Source organism: Bos mutus, chromosome 10, assembly GCF_027580195.1.
Source record: "Bos mutus isolate GX-2022 chromosome 10, NWIPB_WYAK_1.1, whole genome shotgun sequence".
Classification (NCBI taxonomy): domain Eukaryota; kingdom Metazoa; phylum Chordata; class Mammalia; order Artiodactyla; family Bovidae; genus Bos; species Bos mutus.
In genome coordinates, this window is record NC_091626.1 from 60,880,572 (window position 1) to 60,901,312 (window position 20,741).

Consider the following 20,741-nt stretch of genomic DNA (forward strand, 5'->3'; position numbering starts at 1 on the left):
ATTAATCGGTGATGTGATGAATCATTCAGTGCTCTGGTCATGGTGTTATTGTTCAGTCACTAAGTCATGTCCAACTCTTTGCAACCCCATAAACTGCAGTCACCAGGCTTCTCTGTCCTTCACTATCTCCCAGAGTTTGCTCAAATTCATATCCATTGAGTTGGTGATACTATCTAACCATCTCATCTTACACCCAAGGCAAAAGGAGAAGAAGGATGTGGTATTAATGCTGCTAACTTTAAAAAGAAATAAGCTTTGAAAGCTTAAGATACATAGACCAAAAAATCCATATGTGTAGAGTTCAGTGAATTTTCTAGGCTGAACACACCTAAGTAACTGCAGCCAGATGAAGAGACAGAATGTGGCCAGCCCCCAGAAGCCCACTTTGTGTTCCGTTAATCTCACTGGCTCCAAAGTGTCACTGATCTGACAGCCAACACTCAGAATTAGTCTCACCTGCCTTTGTACTTTGCACAAATGGAATTTGTGGGTATCGTATTGTGTCTGACCTCCTTCCCTAAACATTAAATCTGTGAGATTTGTCCATATTTTAGGAAATAGTTCTAGTTTTTTAAATAGTTTAAAAATAGTTTAAACTCGTTTAAAGTTTAAACTAGTTTAAACTCTACTTTAAAATAGTTCTGTTTTTTCTCCATTGCATTCCATTTTGCTCATTTCAGAAGGGCAGATACAAAAGCCCTCCCTCTGTCAGTTATTCAGGGACGTCCGGGTAAACTTAGAAGTTCAAAGTGCCACACAGTGTGAAAAACTGTATTTTTATAGTTTGGGAGGGAATAGAATTAATTGGAGTGGAAATGGAGGGGCCAAAACATAGTTTCAAAAGTAGGGAAGAAAGTGACTCAGCCGCAAGGTTGGTAGCATGACTGGGGAGTGGAGAACAGGGCACCCTTTGAAGCACGTGAGCCGGGAGTTGATGGACTGTGAGGTCGGCTGGCCTGTGAACCATATGTTGTGCTTTATTCCTTATCATTGCTCACTTAGTCAGTCTGCTTGATGGCGGAGAGCCTGCTCGTCAGTTCTTATTCATTGTTTATGAACTCACCAGACCTTTTGAGTATTCCCATTGAACCTTTTCACTGGGCGGTGATTGCTGTGGCCCAGGAGTGATCTCTGCGTTTGCCCCCATCAGGCCCTGGATGGGGACTTCTCCGAGGACAACCGCAACAAGTGTCGCGTCGCCACCGCCCCCTTGATCGCAGCCGTGGAGAACTTGACGGCATTCGCCTCCAACCCTGAGTTTGTCAGCGTTCCCGCCCAGATCAGCTCCGAGGTAGGGAGTCTTCACAGCAACAGTGACATTGAAGCCTGTGGCTAGTTTTGTGTGTCCCTGAATGGAATGAACAGTTAAGAATTCCAAAACCCCTGTCTGTCAGTACATAGGGCACTGTTATTTTGTCGGTGATGACATATGCAGTTAATGAAACTGTGTTGGTATATCTCTCAAAAGGTGATGTCTTGGTTTTATATGTTGAGAATAATCTCTGGGCGTAGGTTTGGGGCTGATTCTTGGTATATGTCAAACTCAAAAATGATACTTAAAGATTGGACACGGCCCCAAGTTCTCCCCATCCAGGCTCCATGTGAGCTAGACTCCGTGGTTCCCTTCCCTCTGTCTTGATAAAGAACATGACCTTCCTGGGTCAAACTCATTCACTTAATCTGTGTGCCCTGCACTTGACTTCCGCTGTCTGGTCCCAGGGCTCCCAGGCACAGGAACCTATCCTGGTCTCAGCCAAGACTATGCTGGAAAGCTCATCGTACCTCATCCGCACTGCCCGCTCACTGGCCATCAACCCCAAAGACCCGCCCACCTGGTCTGTGCTAGCCGGACATTCCCACACTGTGTCTGACTCTATCAAGAGTCTCATCACGTCCATCAGGTTAGTGTCTCCTTCCGAAATTGCTTGCAGCCTGCATCTGACAGGGCAGGAGGGGGATAAGCCCATCGGGACTTTTATTTAACAGCAGTGTTATTGATTATTGTCATCATTTTTTCTTCTTTGCCTCTTTGGGACCAATGGTAGCGCTTGTCGCAACAATACAAATACTAACTTAAGTATTTGTTACGTGCTCGATACTATTCAAGGCATTTTACCTGTATTAATGTTATGTTTATCATAACAACCTTGTAAATAGATGCTGCTATTATCTCCCTTTTCCTGATGAGAGAATTCAGAAAGAAATTTAGATGACATTCCCAAGGTCATCTCCAGGTCTGCTTGCTTTAGCCTCAGTCCTTCTAACCATTGTACCGTATTGTCTATACCTAGGAGCTTAGGCAGAGAGCACCACTGTATATTTAGCAGGATTCGTGCTTAACTTTGGGCTTCCCTTGTGGCAATGGCAACCCACTCCAGTACTCTTGCCTGGAAAATTCCACGGACGGAGGAGCCTGATAGGCTACAGTCCATGGGATCGCAGAGTCGGACACGACTGAGCAACTTCACTTTGTACTTTGTACATTTGTCCCTTGTGACTCAGCTGGTAAAGAATCTGCCTGCAATGCGGGAGACCTGGGTTCGACCCTGGGTTGGGAAGATCGCCTGGAGAAGGGAAAGGCTACCCACTCCAGTATTTTGGCCTGGAGAATTCCATGGACTGTATAGTCCATGGGGTCTCAAAGAGTTGGACACGACTGAGCAACTTTCACTTTCACTTCATGGTTAACTTACCTTGCTGATAAGATGAAAAGAATATTCTAGGTCCTACAGTAACTCTTGGCATCCCTACCCTCCTTGGTGATAGTAGAAGCCTGAAAAGTTATTCCCTGCGTAGATAAAACATTTTTGAAGTTGACCAAAGTTAATAGCCCACAGTATGGAATTGCATCCCTTTCCTCAGTTGTATTTTGTCTTTCAATTGCTTTTAAAACTCAGGATCACGTCAACTTTCTCATGCCTTGCGAAGAAAGATCCACTAAATATTTTAACTCCTGCCATAGCCCAGGACTTTGTGAGTAGTGTGCAATGTAGAGAGCATAGTATATTTACACTGGAAATGCACTGATTTTCATTTTGTTTAAATGATGTTTCTATGTTTAAGCCACTGAATGGAGAATCCAATACCAAACTGTTTCATTTGCCTGGCAACCTGCCTGTGATGCAGGACAGCACCCTACCCTTCCCACCATAAATAAGTAGACTGAGCACAAGTGTTAAATGAAGAAATGCCTAGGGTCTGCAGAGAAGCATTGCCAAGCAAAAGTCAGGGATTTACTCGCTAAAGCAATGGAGTGGGGTAGAAAGTAGACAGGGGCTCCTGGCCCGCTAGTGCTGGAGCAGGTTGTAGGACTTGCACTTCATGGACCCTGTGTTCAACTTGCCCTGTCCCTTCTAGGGACAAGGCCCCGGGACAGAGAGAGTGTGACTTCTCCATCGACAGCATCAACCGGTGCATCCGGGACATCGAGCAGGCCTCGCTGGCGGCCGTCAGCCAGAGCTTGGCCACGAGGGATGACATCTCCGTGGAGGTATATGGGGCTGTGTGGTCAGCCTGAAAGCCTCTGGAAGGACTGAAGAATCCCGGCACCAGGCTTTGGGAATGGGGGAATAGTACCAACATGTTGTTGATGCAAGAGTTTCATCATTGGACCATCTTCCCCTGGAACCAGCCTGGGAAGTTCTTGGGAGGGGGTAGGGCACATGTGGAGCAGAGAACAATGCTTTGGTGAAGGAACACGTGCACTGTGGCTGAAATTTGGGAGGCAATGATTATTGTCAAATAAAAGTGTATCTGTAAGTGGAGTTACCATATTCAGTTGAATACCTCAGTAGAGCAGGCCTAAGCATGTAAATTTTGAGTGCTTCCTATCATATTTCAGCAATGTGCTTTTTAGACTAATGGGCAAATTCAGCGTTCAATGCTCTGTGTTTTGTCCATGCAGAAATCACAGATTCTGCTCTTGTTACTTAGTGTCTAGTATTGAGACACCTCTTGTATTCTGTTCAGAGCCACTATGCCCTCTCTTGCCCATTATTTTGAAGTTGAGAATAGACTTTCCTACTTTGCTCCCTTGAGTTTTTTCTATTACTTATTACAAAGTCCCCTGATTCATACTCCTTTTTTTCCTGTGTGCAAGTGCCTGACACTCAAGGTGCTTAATAAATTTGGATGGTCTATTGACTGATGTTTCCCTCCTGACCCAGAGCTCATCAGCAATAAACCTTGGGGTCTTCCCTGGTGGTCCAGTGGTTAAGACACTGTGCTTCCACTGCAGGGGGCACAGGTTCAGTCTCTGGTTGGGGCACTAAAATCCCGCATGTCGTGTAGGATGGCCAAAGAATAGGGGAAAAAAAAGAACTTTGGCCTGTCTCTAAGCAGGGTCTGGAGTTGGAATTGGTTATTTTTATTAATAGAACTATTTCACTCCAACTTTATCCGTCTTCCCCATTTCCAAGGAAAGAAAGAAATAATGTGCATTCTCATTCCATGTAGAATGTTAGAATTATTGTTAACTTATTATTAAAGTAGCATATACATACAAAACAGTGTGCTTGTCACATGTGTGCAGCTTCATAGACCACCACCAACTAAGCACATCCTGTAACTAGCACCCTGAGCAAGAAACTGAGATGATGATCACCCCTCCCACTTCTTGCTCTCCCATTCTTTCACCACCCTTCCAAAGTATATCCTCTGTCTTGACTTTCTCCTTGGGAAGAAAATCCCTCCCTTTTATCTGCATGTGCTTCCTGCTTATACCATATTTAATTTAACAAGCCATATTTAATTTAACAAGACAACCTTGCCTGGATAGTCTCACATTCTTAACTGCAGTTATGAGTGGGAAGACCAGAAGTAATTTGCTAAATAAGACCCTTGAAAGTGTGGAGGTTTCTCTCCACCCACCTCTATCACTCTCTTTCCTTTTTTTATTTCTTACCCAGGATTTTGTTTCCAAGCTTGTGGGTTAGGTTGCTCCTCTCATTGAGTGAACTCTGCTCAAAGCTCGCCAGCCCATGTGCAGCATTGCTGGGTGGGAAAGTAGCCCAGATGTCCTATTGAATAGGCAGGACATTGTCACCTTTTTAGGAATCACCCCATTCCATGCTGGCATGTGCAGACCCAAAACACCCAGCATTCTGACCTAGAAATCCTGTCTGTCTCGGAAAGCTCCGTGGAAGATTCCCACTGAAGGATCTGATCTTTCCCACTACCAGTTAGCACTCTCCATCTTTGAATTCCTCACCCCCTTCATACTTCAGAATCATCTAGGTACCTCCCCCGTCTCTTGAGAGCAGTTCAATTCTTTGGGATGGAGAAATTAAACTGTCTCTCAAACCTGAGAAGAAATGCCTTGAGGGTGCCATTTTCAACAATGGTATCCGTGTCACCAAGTACAGCGCATAGAGCGCCTGACCTAAGCCTAGTGGGCACCTCATCGGGCATTTTCATTGGATGGTGTCTGGGAAATAGTCCTGCTTTAAGAGCCAATTTCATTTTTAGGTTACCTTCCTCCCTGTTCCCCACTTAAGGGGTTCTTAATACTGAGGATGCAGCAACCTGAATATCCCTCAGACCCCAAGGCAGTTCCTTCCATTTGGACACAGTTCTTTTCCCTTACTGGAAAGCCACCACAGTTCCACTCTTCCAGTAATGATGCTGAGTAACCCAAAAAAAAGATACCACTAGCACCAGTTGAGTGAGAAACCAGTAGCAAAAGTGTTCCTAGGGCCCACCTCATGCCCCTTATTGGTAGAACTGGGGGGTCCATCCCAGGGGAACTGAGGTTCCCTGGGAGGGCTAGAGTGGAACAGTGGCTGGAGGGTACGCCCAGACATTTTGACATCCATTTTTTGTGACCTCCCTTATCTTTCACATGGGCCTTTTTAAATCAGTACAACTACTTGGGGAGCTGTTGTGGGGTAAACTTGACAGATCTGTCTCCTTATCAGGCGTTACAGGAGCAGCTGACTTCAGTGGTCCAGGAAATCGGGCACCTTATCGATCCCATTGCCACAGCGGCTCGGGGAGAAGCAGCTCAGCTGGGACATAAGGTAACAGACGCTGGGTGCGGGGACCCTGCCAAGAGTGCAAGGAGGAGGTGGGGGTGGGAGTGAGAGAGGATATTGATTCTGTTGCTCTTGTTCCTCAAAGGCTCTTGGCCGGTGTTAGAGCCAGGTCAGTGCTGGCCTACATTAGAGAAAAGACCACTCAGCCTCCCTCAACAGCTTCTCCAAAAATGACCCCCTCGAGGATCTCTTTTGACTTGGCATTGAGACAGAAACTGCAGGGAAATTTTTCTGGGGCTTCCCAGATGGCACTAGTGGTAAAGAACCTGCCTGCCAATGCAGGAAACACAGGAGCCTCACGTTCAGTCCCTGGGTCAGGACGATCCCCTGGAGTAGGAAATGACAACCCACTCCAGTATTCTTGCCTGGGAAATCCCTTGGACAGAGGAGCCTTGCAGACTACAATCCATACAGTCCTGAAGAGTCGGACACGACTGAAGCGTCTTAAAACTTAGCCATGGTCAGACTTTGCAGCTAACAAGGCATTTACTTCTTGCTCTTCATCTTTCCTGGAACAAGCCAGAGACTGAACTTGGCATTCCTGGCCTGGTGTCTGCCGTTTTTTTTGCCCTGGCTGGCCAGCCTCTTCCCAGCGTGTTTAGGACACAGTGTTCCTCCACAGTTTCTGGTATTGTGTCCATTTTCAGACATGAGGAAGCAAAGCAGACTTTCAGACTTCACCCTCAATGGCTAAAACCTCAGTGTGGCTACTCTGTCAGCCCTTCAACTGAGCACTCAGACCCACATGGTTTCAGGCACTGCATAACGCTTTGCCTGTTTGGGGTCATTTTGCAGATCCTTCAGGGAGCATTGACTTGTCAAGGCCTCAGCAGAGAGAGGACAGACATTGGATTTTTAGCAACATGCAGGGTTTCCTAGCATTTATCAGTGCCACCGTCAGCAATGTGCAGATCAAGAAATCTAGTAGCCAAATTGTCTCTGCAGGTATTGATTTTAAAAAATCAATATTCCTGCTTTTTCAAATTACCTAAGGGCCTACTAAGCTTCCTGCCAGTTCTAAGGAGAGGCGTTTGAGATTTAAAATGGTCAATGTCTCTCTGCCATTTCAAGTGTGGCCAGTTTCATTTCTCAACTGAGCCCCTTTATGATAAAAAAGGGCTTGTCCACCGGTGTGGAATGGTTTGCTTGGGTAGAAGGACAGGCCTGGAGGCTGGCGTGCAGTGTATGTGACTACTGTGGGCAGAGTAAGTTTGACACAGAAGCCAAACTTCGTTTCAGCAGTTACTTTTTTTTAACGTATTTATTTTATTTTCTGGCTGTGCTGGGTCTTCATTGCAGAGCATAGGCTTTCTCTAGGTGCACAGGCTTCTCATTGCAGTATCTTCTCTTGCGGAGCATGGGCTCCAGAGCATCAGGCTCAGTAGTGGGCTTAGCTGCTCCAGTGGCACATGGAATCTTCCAGGACCAGAAATCGAACCTGTGTCCCCTGCCTTGGTAGGTGGATTCTTAACCACTGGGTCATCAGTAAAGTCCCCAACAGCTGCTTTTGATTCCAGGAGGAATTTCATAAGAAAATATTTCTAAACTTCCAGGGTAATATCTTTATCTCTGCCAGTATGTTGTTTGTGTGGAAGGTTAATTCCTCTGTCCGTGGGTGGCTTGAGAAGAAAACTTAACTTGTGTCACTTGAGTTATCAATTGATTCTTGGCCCTTTGGCTAAACAAGGCTCATCTTCTGAAAGGGAGTTCTAGACAAAGGTAGCCTAGGGGCCCTTGGTCCACAGAGATCATGGGCTGATGGTTAATACTCACCTCGTTCCAGTGTTTCGTGGAGGTGCTCATGTGGGGCCCCAATTCAGCAGCTTCAGTACCACTTGGAGGGATAAAGGCAGATTCTCAGACCCCACCTGGATTGTTTTCCCACGGCTCCTGAGACAAAGTACCACAAGCTGGGGGGCTTAAAACAACAGAAATTTAATCTCTCACAGCCCTGGACTCCAGAAGCCCAAAATCAAGGTGTTGGCAGGGCCACAAGTTTTGTGCAGGCTCTGGGGAGAATCTGTTCTTTGCAGCTTCCTACTGGTGGTGGTTCTTGGCCTTCCTTGACTGAATCTTGGCCAGTCTCTCTCCCTGATCACTTTTTTGCCCACTTTTCTGCCTTCCCTTTTCCTGTCTCTTCTAAGGACACTTGTCATCAGGTTTTGAGCCCACCCAAGAAATCCAGGATGATCTCATCTTTGTTGCTGCTGTTGTGCAGTCACTAAGTTGTATCTGACTCTTTGTGACTCCATGAGCTGCAGCACACCAGGCTTCCCTGTCCTTCACTGTCTCCCAAAGTTTGCTCAAACTCATCCATTGAGTCAGTGATACCATCCAATCATCTCATCCTCTGCCACTTCCTTCTCCTTTTGCCCTCAGTCTTTCCCAGCATCAGGATCTTTTTCAATGAGTCAGATCTTTGCATCAGGTGGCCAAAGTATTGGAACTTCAGCATCAGTCCTTCCAATGAAGGGTTGATTTCCTTTAGGATTGACTAGTTTGATATCCTTGCAGTCCAAGCACTCTCAAGGGTCTTCTCCAGCACCATAATGTGAAAACATCAGTTCTTTGGCGCTCAGTCGTCTTTGTGGTCCAACTCTCACATCCATACATGACTACTGGAAAAACTATAGCTTTCACTATACAGATCTTTATTGGCAAAGTGATCTCATCTTAAGATCCATAAATATTCATGCAAAGATCCCTTTGTAAGATCACCTTTACAGGCTCCAGGGTTTGGACATGGACATACCTTTGGGGAGGGGTCACCATTCAACCCACTCACCTTCCCTAGGCCTAGGGACTCACATCATGTACCAAATACTCAAAATTCTGTTTTATTTTAACTTCTGTGCTAACCCACGTAAGAAGATTTCCTTTTCTATCATGTCTCTAAGAACAGAAGCTGTTGGAGTCCTTGCCAGACTTCTTAAATACAGAAAAAAAATCCCATGCCTTTGAAACCTTTGCCCCACAATATGTGAGGAATAAGGACCCCTAGTGCAGGCTATACCACATGGAGGCCGGTGCTAAGGCCTTTACATATGCTGAATTAATCCCTGAGAAATCTGAAGAAACTTACTTACATTTTACCAAGGAGAAAACTAAAATTTAGTATTAATAATAGGATGGAACCTGCCTAAGATGTCTTAAAACAGAGTCAGTAGGGAGAATTCGAATCTAGAGGCTTTGCAGCTATAGCTTACTCCCCATCACCCCACCACCCTCCCTCCCTGAGGCAGTCAGGCACATGGTTAGCTGTGTTCACTTATGCTCAGCGCACAGCATTTTATAGTTGCATTGAAAAAATGTACTTTTTAAAATACATATATATTTATTGGCTGTGCCAGGTCTTAGTTGCAGCAGGCAGGATCTCTAGTTGCAGCATGTAGGGTCTGGTTCCCTGACCAGGGATTGAACCCAGGCGCCCTGCTTTGAGTCTTAACCACTGGACCAGGGAAATCCCTAAAATGCACTTTCAAAATAATAAAGTGTTAGTTGCTCAGTCATGTCCGATTCTGCGACCTTATGGACTGTAACCTGCCAGGCTTCTCTGCCTGTGAAATTCTCCAGGCAAGAATACTGGAGTGGGTAGCCTATCCCTTTTCCAGGGATCCAGGGGATCTTCCCGACCCAGGGATAGAAATTGGGTCTCCTACAGTGCAGGCAGATTCTTTTCTATCTGAGTAAAACTAATCTAGAAAACATGTTGGATTCTAGTGTGTTAAATATTTTTACTCTTTTAGTACTGACAGGACCCATCCTGAGCCCTGACTCCTGATGACCCATCACTGCTCTTGGTGGTGAGACCAGTGCCCTTCCTGGGGAAGTGGAGATGAAATCCAATGCAAACATGCAGGACTGTGCCCTGGATCATGCAGACTGGGCCTGACACAGAGGTCTTTGCCTGAAGCAGGGAGCCTGGGGGCCAAAACCCAGCCAAGTCACGTGCCTTGGCATCAATCAGTCTGCTCAGAGGATGGGGAGCCCCTTTAAAATTCATATAAAGCACCATAAGGGCCAGCAGCAGCCCTGCTCAAGTGCTTTGAAACCTATGTCTAAGATAACTGTAATTGGGGATAGAAAAGTAAAAGTGTATGTTTTTCACTGATAGTCTTATCTCACTATTAGCTTTATATACATATATATTTATAATTTTACTTTATTTGCTTATTTATTTTGGCTGTGCTGGGTCTTCACTGTGGCTCACAGGCTCTTCTTGGCGATGTGCGGGCTTCTCTAGTTGCAGCACATAGGTTTAGTTGTAGCATGTGGGATCTTAGTTCCCCACTCAGGGATTGAACCCAGGCCCCCTGCCTTGGGAAGACAGAGTCTTAACCACTAGACCACCAAGGAAGTCTCACAGTATTACTGTAATGAACATTCATATTTTGGACCCTCACCTTGCCACAGCCCCCACCACCACCACCCGCCTCTTGTATTTTATCCAAGTGGGAATAGATGATGGCATTTGAAGCAAGTACAGCAAAATGTTAACATCTGATATTACAGATGCTAGGTAGATGGTGAGCTTTGGTGACCATGTCCACTCAGCCCCGTGTATCCACGGATGCTGAAACCACAGATGCAGAGGGCCGACTGTACTACAGCATTTCATATAAGAGATGTGAGCATCCTCGGATTTTTGGTATTCACGGGGATCTTGGAACCCGCTGCAGATACCAAGGGACCACTGTGTGCGCCATCTATAGTGTTACCAACTAGAGACAGAGCTCTGCTGTAGCAGCGCTTAACTGTCTCGATGGACTTTTTTTGTTCTCCCACGTAGTTGTTCAACCAGTAAGTCATGTCCTACTCTGTGCCCCCCTGGATTGCAGCACTCCAGGCTCCTCTCTCCTCCACTATCTCCTGAAGTTTGCTCAAATTCATATCCATTGAGTTGCTGATCCTATCTAACCATCTCATCCCCTGCTACCCCCTTCTCCTCCTGCCCTCAGTCTTTCCCAGCATCAGGGTCTTTTCCAGTAAGTCAGCTCTTCACATCAGGTGGCCAAAGTATGGGAGCTTCAGCCTCAGCAACAGTCCTTCCAATGAATATGCAGGGTTGATTTCCTTTAGGATTGACTGGTTTGATTTCCTTGCAAAGGACTCTTTGCAAGAGTCTTCTCCAACACCACAGTTCAAAAGCATCAATTCTTTAGTGTTCAGCTTTCTTTATGGTCCAACTCTCACATCCATACATGACTACTGGAAAAACTATAGCTTTGACTATATGGACCTTGGTCACCAAAGTGATGTCTCTGCTTTTTAATACACTGTCTAGGTTTGTCATAGCTTTCCTTCCAAGGAGCAAATGTCTTTTTAATTTCATGGCTGCAGTCACCATCTGCAGTGATTTTTGGAGCCCAGGAAAATAAAATGTGTCACTGCTTCTACTTTTTCCCCTTTTATTTGCCATGAAATGATGGGACCAGGTGCCATGATCTATCCCAGGTTGGGTTCATCATAAACAGAACATTTTTGACGGGAAATCATTTTTTTTCCCCAAATCCATGGTTTGGTCAAAATACTTGGGGGTGGAGGGCAGTGGGCTGACTTTCTAAAACCCTTTTGAGGGTGCCTTTACTCTAAGGCCTGGCAAATCCCATGGATGGAGGAGCCCGGTAGGCTGCAGTCCATGGGGTCACGAAGAGTTGGACACGACTGAGCGACTTCCCTTCCCTTACTCTCAGGCTGCTTCTCTCATCTGCTCCCCTGCCGCTCTCCTAGCCCCCTTTCTTTTGAGTCTGTACGTTGTTTACCTTTGGTTCTTTCAAAAGCTCTTCTATTCGTGAAGTTAAAACTATGTAAGATTTGTAAAATTCTCACACCTAACTCTGGATCTCAGGACAGATTTCTTAGCACTTCTGCTATGATCAGAGAGAGACAGAGAACTTCCCAGAGGAATAGAAATCCAAGCAAGAGTTCATTCATTACAAGTACTCTCAAAATTGAAGCTGAACAAGGAATAAGGTCCGAGGATCTAATAAATGGAACATGGCGACTATAGTTCATAGCAATGGATGTACAGTAGAGAAAAACAAAAGTGGAGTCCAGCAGATCTCCCTCTCCCTGCAACTCTTTCCGTCTCTGCCCTCGTCTCTCCCCACTCTCCCCGCCGGTGGTAGTGCTGTGCTCAGTCGTGGCTGACTCTCTGCCACCCCATGGACTGCAGCCCACCAGGCTCTTTTGTTCATGGGATTTTCCAAGCAAGTATACTGAAGTAGATTGCCATTTCCTCCTCCAGGAGATCTTCCCAACCCAAGGATCAAACCCTCAGCCCCTGCATCTCCTGATTTGGCACACTGAGCCACCCAGGAAGCTCCCTCGTCACCAGTGGGACCCCTAAAGGAGACTCATGTATGTGTTTGTTTTTTTTTGAAAGGTGACACAGCTGGCGAGCTACTTTGAGCCCTTGATCTTAGCTGCAGTGGGTGTCGCCTCCAAGATTCTGGACCATCAGCAGCAGATGACGGTGCTGGACCAGACCAAGACGCTCGCAGAGTCTGCCCTGCAGATGCTGTATGCAGCCAAGGAAGGCGGAGGAAACCCCAAGGTACAACTCAGGATGCTAGGGACTCACCAAGGACACTGAGAAGCCATCAGAAGTTCCTCTGTATCATATCCCTCCAGGGAAGGCACCTCCACATTTTGGATGGTGGCATTTTTTTAATTAATTATTTTATTATTATTTTATGACTGTGTTGGGTCTTCTTGCTGCGCATGGGCTTTCTCTACTTTCGGGGAGCGGGGGCTACTCTTTGTTGTCGTGCATGGGCTTTTCATTGCGGTGGCCTCTCTTGTTGCAGAGCACAGACTCTAGGCTCATGGGCTTCAGTAACTGCATTGTGTGGGTCAGTAGTTGAGGCTGACAGGCTCTAGAGCTCAGGTATGTAGAGGCAAGAGTCCTTGGGAAAGAAAAATATACTGTGTGGTTATTACAGGAATAAAAACCATACCAGCCAGGCACCTACTTGGTGTTGACACGCAGCTTACACAAAGCAAACTTCTGTTGTTTTCCAGTAAGTGTCATTTCCATTCCTGGTAGTTAAGTTCAAAGAGTAACATGGTGCCCGGTCACCTGTGGCATATGCCGCTGTTGCCTGGGGACAGTAGTTTAATATGAAAATCTCCCTCACCAGTTTGCAAGTGGAACATTTCTTCAGCCTGATGTGTCGCTCGGGTACTTTAAGTGGCCAGAGATGGTGGCAGCGTGTTCTTTTCTCTTGGGAATGATTTTGTCAGAGTGATTGTTTTACTTGTAAATCCAGCATGAACCTTAAGTTTCCTCAGGTTTCTAGAACCTGGAGAGGGTGTGGAGGCTTCCCACTACACTCATATTTTGTTCTAACAGGTTCCTCCATTAAGTCATCTGATCTGAATGTCTTCTTCTAAGCAGACTGACTTGAGGGAGCACTACTGGAAAGATTTCTCTAGGATGCTGACCTATAAGCTCCAGGGATCCATATGTATTTCTTAGTGTGTTTTGTTGTATCTCTAAGATCTTCAAATGAGTCAAGCGGTATAGCAGAGAAAACTCTAGACTGAGTCAGAATCACAAATAGTGTTCTCGGAGCTAATAGTTATTGAGTGCTGACTCTATGTCATTTACGACATCTTATGCCCTCATCCTATTTAATCTTCATAAAAACTCTGTGACATAGGTGGTTCGCATTGTACACATGTGGAAGCTGACGTCTCTGCTGAGTTGCCGGAGATGTCTGATGAGGTGCGTGTGGGGACAGGGCTGAGCCTGCACCCTACGGAAACACGGCGGACTCAGCCTGGAGCAGGGCTGGGAGGGTCAAGGAGAGATACAGGGAGGAGGGCTGATGTGTCTCAACAAAAGGAAATTACCTGGCATATAAGGGTAGCTAGAGCCATGGTAGGAAGAGGAAACAGCATCTGCAAAGGTATAGTTAGAGTTATAGAAGGATTGGGATCTTTTTAGCACTTGGCCTGGGCTTCCCCAGTGGTACAGTGGTAACGAATTCACCTGCCAATGCAGGAGACACAAAGAGACTCGGGCTCAGTCCCTGGGTCTGGAAGATCCCCTGGAGAAGGAAATGGCAACCCATTCCAGTATTGTTGCCGGGAGAATCCCATGGACAAGAAGAGCCTGACAGGCTACAGATCATGTGGTCACGAAGAGTCAGACCTAACTGAGCACGTACATGCTGGTGTGTATAGGGCATGGAGAGTGTAGGGACAGTGGGATGGGAGGGGAGTCCAGGTTGTATTGTGACCGGCTTCCTCCCCACATGGAGCAGCTGGGGCTTTATTGTGAGCAATGTGGGATGATGACAACCCACCAATAGTCTAGAAACACCATTCTGGAAACAGCATGGATAATGTTTTGACTTGCAGCCTCTATGTTCAGTTTTTCACTCATGCATCTGGCAACTCTTAAGAGACTAATTCTGGGGATGCTAAAAATATTGAGAGCCAGCCTCGGCCCTCAAGTTGTTTTGAGTCTTCTGGCGAAATAAGTCTAGTTGCTGAAGCGCTGGGCAGAGCAAGAACAAGAACGCCCTCTTGGCTGTGATGTGTTAGTGATAGGTGTCCCAGAGTCAGGCCCACCCACTCTGCTCCATCCCTGAACTGGAAGAGCCAGGACTCACCTTCAAGACTCAGTTCTGGGTTGTCTTTTCTCCAGGGCTGTTTAAATGCCGCATCTCTACTCCTAACCTGAGGGAGTTTTGTTCTCAGAGAATAACTCAAATTAGGATGCTTCTGCATGTTTACAATATTAGCACATCTGCTGGGACTGTGGGTTCTGAGGTCCTCGTGGAAGTCTGTTTTTTTGCCAAGGAAACTCATGGTTGAGCATTTGTAGTCAGCACTGTAAGCTTGATAATGACATCTTCTGATTGGAGGTGGTGGCTGGAGACCAGCGTGGGGTCATTTCCAGTGAAAGGCCTAAAGCACCAGGTGAGGAACTAAGACGTGTGATGAGCGACAGCAGCTCAGGACTAGCTGTGGATCCTCTCACCAACAGCAATCACCCGTGCTGTCTGCTGACTCCTCCAGGCCTGTCACAGGGAGCCCGGGACACTGCACCTGGGCTTGCAGCCTCTTTCCTAAGAGGCCAAATGCAGAGACTTAATCCCCTTGGATTCAGGGGATTGCTAATTCTTTGGGCAAATATTCACTAGGTGTTACTTGCTGTGTGTTAGGTGATATATGCATGTATGTATGTATTAGGTGTCACAGTCCTTGTTTGCAGAGGAAATGTGGTTAAAATGTGGTTGAATGGTTTTCAGTGGCTTTGATCTAGCAAGAAAAAAAATTAAAAAGAGGCAGGCCCAGAGCCTGGTGTTAATGAATCACGAGTACAAGGCATTTGGTGTATGACCTCACCCCATCCCACTGAGCCCCTTCTACACTCCTTCTCTACCTCCAGAGCTCTGGCCCCCACCAATCCTCCCCCACTCATTCCCCCGCCCCCATCCTCCTTGAAGGGACCTTCCAACTTCTGCCTGTAACATTCCAACAAATATCCCCTGGTGTCCATCACTGGGCAGTTCTCGTTATTAGTTGTTTTTTTCTCTCTACTAAAGGTGAGGTCTGCCCTAGTAGCCTTTTCTTCCATTTTCCAAACTCCTGTGATGTCCACGCCTGCTTTACTGGGCTTTGTAGTTGAAACATTGTAATAAAGAAGTAAGGCTCCCTTGGAATTCGACTTCAGACTTGTTTCCAAAGAGGAGTGAAGTCTGATTTTTCTCCTGTGTTGTTCTGTGAGGAACAAAACAAGGAGCCCCTCCAGATTCTAAGATAACAACCTCATTGTTGAGCCTGCCAGCTCCCCTTTCCAGATGTCCTTGTATGGCTAAGCCTGCCTTAATTGAGAGCCTGCTGTGTCTTTCCCTGTCTGAAGCTGGTGTGCTCAAGCTGCCTGCATGTGGGGTTTGGCCTCCGCAGTGTGATCAAGATGAGGTTTGCCATTGGAGTTAGAGAAAGCAGTCCTGGGTGAGGCATGGAGTAATTGGAGCAGGCTTCAAAGACTCTGAGCTGGCCCTTTAAGTATCTGTAAAACTTTAATATGTGGAATGAAGGAGAACAGAATTCTGGGTGATTCATTTCTGGGACAGCCAAGAACAAGGATGTATTTTTGTAGGTTTTGATGCTTGGTATGGGAAGTGTCCTTTATGTTTTCCAGGGAGTTTCAGAGAACTGTTTTGTGATTTACTTCTGCCACTCCCCAAATTAGCTTCTGATCCCTTACTATACCTTTATGGAAAACCAGATAACTTGGCCAGTCGCTCTCTTCTCCCTCAAAATGTGTACTTGCTTTATTATAAAAGCACAGAGTTGCTGACATTTTTTGCCACCCATAGTCACTTCAGTCTAAGTGAGATTTACAGAAACGCACCTTATATTTTACCTTTTTTATCAATGAGATCATATTTATGTGAGATTCTCTCTCTGAAGAATTATGTACAGATGTCATTTTTCAGGCTTCCATCAAAATGAAGCAATCTGCGCATTTTGTTTTACCTTCTCCGTGCCATGAAATCCACCATTGGCCTAAAATGACCAGCTCCCCTCCATCACATCCCTCGGGGAGAGAGCTTTGCGTTCTGACACAGTTCCCGCAGGATAGCCATCCATGATCACATATGTCACATCTCATCAGATGTTGTATTTGAAGGACTCTTCTTGATTCCCGTGGCTTTTCAATTTTCACCTTCCTATGGCTCACATAGCCTCTTGTTGGAGTTCTCCTATTTCATTTAATCATTCAAAAGAGTTATCGTTTCCCATCTCTCACTACCTTCTCATCTACCAAAGGAGTTTCTTGGGTCTTTTGGAAGGCTCCTGTCTCCCTAAGGTGGATCAAGGCAGCCACGGCCACTGCATGGTACCTGGGCAGTATGGTTCTCCCACTACCTGGCATTAGGTCAGATTCCCCGGGTAAGACCACAGGCCCCTGCTAGACTGCCCTCGATTCAGACACCAGCCCTAAGCTCCAGGCTCCCTAGACCTCTCTTACTCTGACCAGCTCTGGCTACATTCAGGGGTTCTCACCACTCCTTAGGTTGGTTAATTTTCTGAAACAACTCAACTCAGGAAATTGCTCTACTTACAATCACACTTTTATTATAAAGGATGCGTGTGTGTGCATGCTAAATCACTTCAGTCATGTCTGACTCTTTATGACCCCATGGATTGTATAGCCCTCCAGGCTCCTCTCTCCATGGGATTCTCCAGGCAAGAGTACTGGAGTGAGTTGCTGTGCCCTCCTCTGGAGGAGCTTCTCTACCCGGGAATTGAGCCCACATCTCTTAAGTCTCCTGCATTGGCAGGCGGGTTCTTTTACCACAAGCACCGCCTGAGAAGTCCATGATAAAGGATATAACCAGCCAAAAGAAGAAACCCAGAGCGTGAGATCTGGGAGGGTCTCAAATTTGCAACTCCCACATCCTCAGGATGTGTCACCCTTCCCGTTTACTGCTGTGCATCACCCACCAGCTTCCAGTCCAGAGCTTTTATTGGGATTTCACGAAGTAGCCTTGATGGACTGAGTTTAGTCATATGACGAACCATTCCATCATTCCCCCTCATTTCCCCAGATGTGGCAGTCAGGGTGATACTGTGTTGCTTAAAGACCCAGCCAGCCCCATTCTGAATCTACCTAATGGCCCCATGAGATCTTGTTGGCATAAGCTACTGTGTGGCCACCATAAATAACAGACACTTGTGTGATCATTTGGGAAATACTAAGGGGTTAAAAGTTCCTAGGAACTGAGGACAAAGATCAACCAAATGTCTTAGTTTTCAGCAGTGGGTGAGGTTCCAGGGCTGGGTTTCATCCAGTGGCCGGCTACCTGGAGTTGAAAGACACATGCAGTCTAGGCCATGGGAGGCGAGGAGTGAGCCTCCGGGAAAAAATTGGGGAACTGGTAATAAGTTCATGGTCAGGTGTGGAGGCCGCAGTGGCTGACAGAGCTGGGGCCAGGCTGATGCCAGGATGTTAGGTGAGGGGGCGCCCAGCCAACTTTCTGGATAGCTCCTGATCCTGAGGTCTCTTGCTTTTGCCACATGGTACCTGGTTGTTTTACTTTGTTTAAAAGCACCCTGTTTAGAGGGACAGGCTGAAACTTCCCCCTTGTAGATGGCACATTCCCTCCATTAAGGTTTTTCAGGAGTGCTGGTAAACCTGACCTGATCTAGCCATAGGTTCATTTCCCTTTTGACTGGTGGCCTAGGCTCAGCAAATGGCCAGCTGGTAAGTGGCGATTGTCCTCCACCAGGCCTGTAAGCTCTAAGTGCTTAAGCTCCCATTCCAGATTGCACCTGTCAGAGGGCTCTCATCCAATCCCCACCTTCCAGAGTGCTGTAGGGATTTCAGAAGGTGTATGGCACTCAGCGTAGTGCTTAGCACAGAAGGGTCCCCTGGAAATGTCCCTTGCAAATTAGCGGCTGTCCTTGCATTGCCGCTTTTCTGTGGTTTGATGTTTATTGTTATTCCTGGCCTCTGTCTGACACCTAAGATGAAGCATTGTCTATAAAATGCTCAAATACCCAGCCCAGGATACAAGAACCAAGACTTTAAAACTGAACAAAAGTCTCATTGGGTCCACAGGTTGGCTTTCACATATACAAGTACACGCTAACCCTTGGCATCTTGCCAACGTCCTTAGGAATGTTGGGCTTTCTTGGTCCAGTTAGAGGAGTGGGGGCATGTCATCACAGCCCCAGTGAGCCCAGTCTGACCCACACCCAACACACACCACATCTCTGCCCCCAAGTGTGCCACCCATGATCTTTTGAAGCCTAAAAACAAATGATTCCATTTCTTTCTTTTTTCTGTTTACCTGTTTGGCTGTGCTGGGTCTTATTGCTGCATGTGGGGTCTTTTAGTTGCTGCATGCAGGATCTTTAGTGCTGCATGTGGGACCTAGTCCCTGACCAGGGATCAAACACAGGCCCCCTGCATGAGGAGTGCAAAATCTTAGCCTCTGGACCATCAGGGAAGTCCCAAGATGGCTCCATTTATTTCTGAATGAGTCTCCAGAGGAGAGATTTGCACCAGTGGCCTGTGAAGGCTATGCTTATAAAAATACCTCCAAAAATAAATATGAGTCTCTTTCAGCACCTTAAACCCATCTTCTAGAGGAAAGCAGAGCAAATGGCTTGCAAGGAGCTCAGAGCCTGGCTGGAGAGACAGCAGAAGGGGGCAGGGGCTGTGTGCCAGGCACTGCACCAGACCCTTCCCATACGGCGTTCCTCTCCTCTTCACAGCGCACATGCCTTCTCACCCTTCGACCTCCGTACAGGCTGTCCCCTCTGCCTGGAAGCTGCCTCCATTCCCCGCTTCTCCTCACCCTGTGAGAGACTGAATTCTTCCTCCAGGGCCTAGACACATCTGAGAAGTCTTCTCTGATGCCAAGGCTGGGTTAGGAGCCCTTCTTAGGTGCTGTCCCACTCGGCTGTTGCCACAAACAAGCCACCCTGAAATGAAGTGACTTTTAAAAGACTGCCAGTTTTGTATTCTCTCCGGCAGATGTACAGATCCACTGGGCCCCACGAGGCAGTCCTCACCCAGTCCCTCTTGCAGCTGTAGCCATATGGCCGCTGGGGCTTGAAGGACCTAAGGCTCAGTCACTCCCGGGTCTGGCTCCTGAGCAGAAATCACCCGGACTTTGGAGGTCTGGAACACCCCTTGCTACTTCTACTGTGGTCTCACCATGCAGTCTGCCAGCCATACAGCCTCAAGATAGCCAACATTCTCACATAGAGGCTGAAGACTTCAAAGGCACACATCCTCAGAGAGAGCCAGGCAGAAGCTGTATCGTTTTCCATGACCAGAAATCAGGCATCATCACTTGTCCCCCAGTTCTTTACTTTGAGGCCATTGCCTTCTGATGACTCTTTGACTCCTGAGTTTCCTCTCAGGGCTGTAGGAATGTAGAGGAAGGTTGATGAGCACACAACCATCCCTGGAGGGCTTGTGGGAGGAGGTGGTATTGAGGTTGGCCCTTGAAAAAAGGGCTAGGATTTAGATGGAGGGGAGGAGGGAGGAGACAAACAGAGCCAGTCTCTGCAGGCAGAGCATGAGAGGGTGGAGCTGTGAGGAAACCAGCCAGGTGGCAGCCAGAACTCTGTGCCAGGGAGATGGGGGAATTTGTCTGGGAGGGAGGTGCCTCCCAACCCCATGGAGGGCCTGAGAAATAGAGAAGGTGGACACTGGTCTGGGGAAGAGTCAAAGGAACAAAGTAATCTTTGTTCCTCAAGGTTATTTGACATTATTACCTTCTAAAGTGATTTTAGTAGTAATGTCAGTAGTTAACGTTTGTGTCCTAGCACCATTGCCTTGAGAATGTTGTTGTTACGGTTCAGTCGCTAAGTCGTGTTCAACTTTGTGACCCATGGACTGTAGCCCACCAGGCTGCTCTGTCCATGGGATTCTCCAGGCAAGAGTACTGGAGTGGGTTGCCATTTCCTTCTGCAAAGGATCTTCCTGACCCAGGGATCGAACCTACATCTTGAACCTGTCTTGGCAGGTGGATTCTTTACCACTGAGCCACATAGGAAGCCCCACCTTGAGAATAACCATCCATAATTAATACATTTCACATCTCATCAGATGTTGATTTGAAAGGACTCTGCTTGGTTCCCGTGACTTTTCAATGCCACAGGCTGAGCCAGTTCGTGTGGCTCATGTAGCCTCTTCCTAACTCTTCTCTTTTATTTAATCATGCAAAG

At 46.8% G+C, this 20,741-nt stretch overlaps 1 protein-coding gene across 13 annotated transcripts in view; it reads left to right on the forward strand.

Annotated features, from left to right (window-relative positions):
- Positions 1 to 20,741, forward strand: part of TLN2 (talin 2) — a 497,178-nt gene that overhangs the window by 406,652 nt on the left and 69,785 nt on the right. For all 13 annotated transcript variants that reach the window (XM_070378009.1, XM_070378013.1, XM_070378007.1 and 10 more), the window contains 5 exons: positions 1,151 to 1,291; positions 1,720 to 1,901; positions 3,358 to 3,490; positions 5,916 to 6,017; positions 12,418 to 12,588. In XM_070378009.1, the coding sequence (XP_070234110.1) occupies positions 1,151 to 1,291; positions 1,720 to 1,901; positions 3,358 to 3,490; positions 5,916 to 6,017; positions 12,418 to 12,588 (729 nt within the window). The remainder of the gene's footprint in view (positions 1 to 1,150; positions 1,292 to 1,719; positions 1,902 to 3,357; positions 3,491 to 5,915; positions 6,018 to 12,417; positions 12,589 to 20,741) is intronic.